This window comes from Lepidochelys kempii, chromosome 6 (genome assembly GCF_965140265.1).
Source record: "Lepidochelys kempii isolate rLepKem1 chromosome 6, rLepKem1.hap2, whole genome shotgun sequence".
Taxonomy (NCBI): domain Eukaryota; kingdom Metazoa; phylum Chordata; order Testudines; family Cheloniidae; genus Lepidochelys; species Lepidochelys kempii.
The window spans coordinates 20,628,557-20,633,917 of NC_133261.1; the positions used below are offsets into that span (position 1 = coordinate 20,628,557).

At 43.3% G+C, this 5,361-nt stretch overlaps 1 protein-coding gene across 2 annotated transcripts in view; it reads right to left on the reverse strand.

Moving 5' to 3' along the window:
• IGHMBP2 (immunoglobulin mu DNA binding protein 2) overlaps window positions 1-5,361 on the reverse strand; it is an 84,027-nt gene that overhangs the window by 78,478 nt on the left and 188 nt on the right. For both annotated transcript variants that reach the window (XR_012159304.1, XM_073347032.1), the window contains exon 2: window positions 690-859. Coding sequence is in view for 1 of the 2 variants with exons in the window: in XM_073347032.1 (XP_073203133.1) it covers window positions 690-859 (170 nt within the window). In the remaining variant the exon portion in view is untranslated. The remainder of the gene's footprint in view (window positions 1-689; window positions 860-5,361) is intronic.

A 5,361-nucleotide genomic window follows, 5' to 3' on the forward strand; every position in this document is an offset into this window, starting at 1 on the left:
AGTTTTTGCAATGGGACAAATTTTAAAATGAGAGCATCTCCCAGCCCAGCACTGTCTATGTTCCCTATGCTCTTACGGACAAGATGTACGTTTTTATAAATGTGGTTTCTCCTGCTGTTTTATCCTGCAATGATGTCATAACCCCCGGATTATGACAAGACAGAACCTTTGCACCAGAAAACACTCTGTGTCAACAATTCAGCAAAATGACACAAGAGATAGGGAAGCATAATTACCATTGTACAAGACACTGGTGAGACCTCATCTGGAATACTGTGTGCAGTTCTGGTCTCCCATGTCACTTGCTGGTTTGAACTAGAGTAAGTGGTGAATTCTCTGTAACTTGAAGTCTCTAAATCAAGATGTGAAGGTTTCAGTAACTCTGCCAAAGGTTATGGGAATATTGCAGGAGTGAGTGGGAGAGGTTCTGTGTGGCCTGCAACATGCAAGAGGTCAGCCTAGATGATCATGATGGTCCTTTCTGGCCTTGAAGTCTAGGAGTCTATAATGGATTGGGAAGAAGCAAGGCCCTTTTTCTATAGATTCAACATATAGTGATTAGGTGTTTCTCCTCTTTTAGCCTCAATTGTTCAGCCTTTTCAAAAATATTAATAATACAAAGGATATTACAAAAATACATTATTAACCTTTCATCTTACATCCTTATCAGCAATAGAAATGTTGCATACCAGGCCCAAAGCTGTTACAGGGCAGCTCCGCCTCTGGATCATATTTTCTAGGCTGAAACGTTACAAGTAGCCGTCCGTACAGCCCAGTTCTTTGACTTGCTACCTGCAGTTTGAGCAAGCAGACCCCTCTGCGCTGGAGTTCTTTCAGGAAGATGCTTTCCCGCCATGCCCTGGAAAACACACACACAGGCACTGCGATGCTTTGCAAGGAGATAGTACCAATTCAAACTTTCAAATACTAAAAGAGTAGACCAGGAGAGAGATGGGTGGAGAAAGAGACCTCAGCAAAAAAAATACAGTAAAGGGCTGGTATAGACACAGTTTTTGTACCAATTTAACTATATTGGTTTAATATAGCTTACTTCTGGAAATATGCCTACCAGCACATGCACCTTTATACCAGTATTACAGCCTCAACACTCGGGGGTTGCAACAATTTGACTATGTCAGTACAAATCAGTACAGAAACCTGCGTGTAGCACAACCTTTGGAATCAGCTGTGTGGGATTGAGGGGGAGGACTGGCAAGCAAGCTTTAGAAGACTCACAAAACTGAAGTTAAGGTTGTACAGAATAAAGGCTAAATTGTGTCTTTAAGCATAGGAGTGTCGTATAAACTGCATTGCCTCAGGAGTTACCCTAGAGGGCAATGAGCCTCAGGCCTTGTCAACATTAGAAAGAATTAACTGGTATAGCTATACACATGAAGCGCATCTGTGCCGCTGTAGGGCTTACGTGTAGACACCCCCTCTGCTGACAGGAGGGGTTCTCCTGTCAGCACAGGAAATCCATATCCCCTAGAGGCTACAGCTAGGCCAACAGAAGAATTTTTTCATCGACCTAGTGCTGGATTTCTCACACCCCTGTGAGACATAGTAAAGCCTACCTGATTTTCTAGTTTAGACCAGGCTTAAGGGTATGTCTCCCATTAAAATGCTACAGTGGCACAGCTGTGGATTTTTCACACCTAGTGTAGACCAGCCCTAGGACTTTTGCCAGCATAGCTATGTCAGTTAAGGGGTAATTTCCGCCCCCACACTCCTACAGACATAGTTATACCAGAAAAACCTTTAAGTGTAGACAGGCCTCAGTCATCCTCAGAGGCACATTCCCCTCCAGCTCCCCTCTTGTCCTGTGAGAGGAGCGCAGTGGGTTAGTATGTGTTTGTATATACACACAAACTGTACCACTTTAACTATACCACTACAGTTAAAGCAGTATAGTCCTCCTAGTCCAGATGGTTAGAGCAGTATAAAGATGCCTTGTACCAGCACAGTTTATTCCCATAAGAGAAGGAGAATCAGCTACACTGCTATAAGGCATCTTTATACTGGTCTAACTGCACCCATAATCACTGTTGTGATTTAACTATTTCAGGAGATAAAAATCCACACTTCTAACCAAAATAATTAAATTGGTACAAAAACTATGTGTAGACCAGGCCTAAGGGTATGTCTACACTACAGCCTACATCAGCATAACTTATATCGCTCAGGGATGTGAATAAACCACCCCCCACCGACATAAGTTACATCGACGTAAGTGCTTGTCTGCACCGTGCTATGTTGGCAGGAGAGCTTCTCCCCCAACATAGCTCTTCTGCCATTCGCTAAGGTGGTTTTATTCGTCTTCACCAGACTGCTTGCCTATACGCACAACATATGATTATACCCCCTGTGCCAACTCAGGTGTGCAGCACCCATTTATTTCGTCACACCTGGTCTCAACATCTGGTAGCCCACAGACAAATGGAAGAGGGGTTCTTTACTCCTCCTTACTTCCCTATGTGAACCTATAATCCAAGTCACAATCTACCCTTTAGCAATTACAAAACCTCAGAGCATTTTATTTAAAAACAAAAAGCCGAGATATTTTAAATTAAAGGGAAAAAATAACTGGAAAGTATTTAAATACAAAGCTAAGTATGCTAAACCACCTTAAGTACACCCCTGTATACCACCAGCCTGTTCCTAATATAATGAGAGCTTCCAGATATTCTAAAAACCAAAAGATGCTCTCTTTTTTTTTTTGGTGGAAAACACATCCTGACTGGTTATTTTGTACAATTCAAATCATCTTGTGGTATTTGGGCATCTTAGTTTTATACCTGTGGACATCTTAAACTCCACGTAAGCACACAAATCAGATTAGCATTTATAGTACAGGGTATGTTACCAAACTATTTTGAGACTCTGTTGGTGTTCATGGACATATCAGCCCCAATCCTGCAAACGCACCCTAAATTTTATTTGCATGAGCAGCCGTATGGAAATGAATGGGACTACTCACAGTAGTAAACTTAACGAAGAGCCCTTGTGGCACCTTAGAGACTAACAAATTTATTTGGGCATAAGCTTTCGCGGGCTAAAACCCACTTCATCAGATGCAACATACAGACTAACACAGCTACCCCTCTGAAAGTAGTAAACTTGAGTACGTGCATAAACTTTTGCAGAACTGGGGGCATAATCCATGAGACACACAGTTCCAGTCTTTCTAATGTTTACTTACTTTTTTTAAAGTTCAATGAAAGTTCTTTGGAGTTTTTTTCCCCTCTTAAAAAACAGCTATGTCTTTACATCCTCAACTCCACTTTGGGGATGGGAACCAAGTTATTATGTACCCTTGTCTTATATTTAGATTGTAATGCCTTTGGGGCGGGGACTATCTTTTTGTCCTGTGTTTGTACCTCACCTAGCACAATGGGGCCCTGGTCCATGACTGGGGCTCCTAAGCAGTATCGCAATACAAATAAATAGTAATGACTACTACCAAATCAAGGCTAAGGCCTGCAACTGCAAATGCTTATACATGAGTCATCGCACTGAGGTCAGTGGGATGACACACACAGCTAGACAGTCGCAGGATCATAGCCCAAACCAACAGTTTCTACATTACGTTTGTAACTCACACAAACAGGTCCTGTGGGCATGCACTGGCCCTTTCTGTGTAAAAAGTTTTTAAAAACAAAAAGTAAGGTATAAACATTGATTTCAACTAGATGACACACACCTACATGTTTACAGGATCACGGCCTAAAAAAATAATTTGTATATTTTGAAATTTGTATACATGCAGACTTGCATCCTTTTGTCCTGATTATTATTTGTATTACCATAGTGCCTAGGAGCCTTCCACATGGACCATTGTGCTAGGTTCTGTACAAACACAGAACAAAAAGATTGCCCCAAGGCAATAACAATCTAAGTATAAGATAAAAGATGGATACAAACAGAGACAGATGGGGAGAGGGGTAGCAGGAAACAGCGACACTGCACTAGTCAGCATGATAGGTGGTGGTCTCTGCAGACCACCAGCCTAACCACTGTCAAGATTTTAGCAGGCCTCCTTACAAAAGACAGTCCTGAGGAGGGATTTGAAGGTGGATAATGAAGTAGCTTTGAGGATGGGAGAAAGCATGAAGGTGCTTGTTTGAAAACTTAAGAAGTGGGTAAAGGAGGCTTGCATCATGGACCGACTGGAGGTGAAAGTCAACAGTGCAATAGCAAACAAGAGATGATAAGCAGGGTGGGGACTGACCATGAAGGGCCTTGAAATTTAAGGCAAGCAGTTTATGATTGAGGTGATAATGACTGTTACGTTAATGTAAAGGTCTTGCTCATTGCACTGTTTGTTTTCATTAAATCAATTAAAAGACATTGCTAAAATAAAGAAATTAAAGTTCACTCCTTCCTCTGAGTCTTTCAGCATGTTTTGTTTTTCCTCTGACTGCATGGGAGGTAATTTCTACATTAGAGAAATTTAAGGAGAAATTCGCATCAGGCTAAGTTTCCTTAAATTCCCAGATGTAGACAAGCCCCCAGATTGCTGTCCTTGGAGATCTTTATTGGTGTGTCTACAAAGCAACAAGCCCCTAGTATTTAACATAATTATTTAATTACATACAAACAACCCACAAGCAAACAAAACTCTGCTAAAAGAAAACTAATTAAGTTGCAAAGTCAAGCATTCAAAAGTTTACGACATTCTTTTAATTTTCTTTTCTTTTTTAAAAAAATTATTAAATCATATTTTATAATGGGAAGTGTTGGGCAACCTTAATATAGGGGCTAATACCAGCCACTCATGTCTACACCCCTCTGAGTGGCAAGCACAGAATTCCATTATAATAGGGTCAGTGCTGGGATCCACAAGAGTCTGGGGGTGCTGCAGGCAGAGTTGCAGGACCAGGAGGTCATGAGACTGGGGGTTGGGGGGAGCATCTACTGTCCCAAGTAGCTAATAAGGTGGGTGGGGGAGGGTAATGTCGGATTGTGGGGCTATAAGGTTACAAGGGAGGGGTCCCCAGAGAGGATGGTGGAGTTTCCTGGATCTCACAGGGATTGGGAGGCCCCAAAAGGAGGAGGTGGGGTTCTTTATACGGGATGATGGTGGGGGGGGGGTCTCCATAGGGGACCGTGGGGGCCCCTAGATTTCATTGGGGTGGGGGTCACTCACACTAGGGGATATCAGAGGTTCCTGGGGCTCCATAAGGGTCGGGTGGGGAGTCCTGGATCTCATCGGGGATGGTGAGGGTTGCTGGCTCCCCGCAAGGGTCGTTACAGGGGACGCTGGGGGTCTCCATAAGGGACGGGGGTTCCGGGGTCCCCGTGAGGCTGGGGGACGCCGTGTCTCCGGCGGGGCGGGGCGGGGCGGGACCCCAGCCCCGGTAC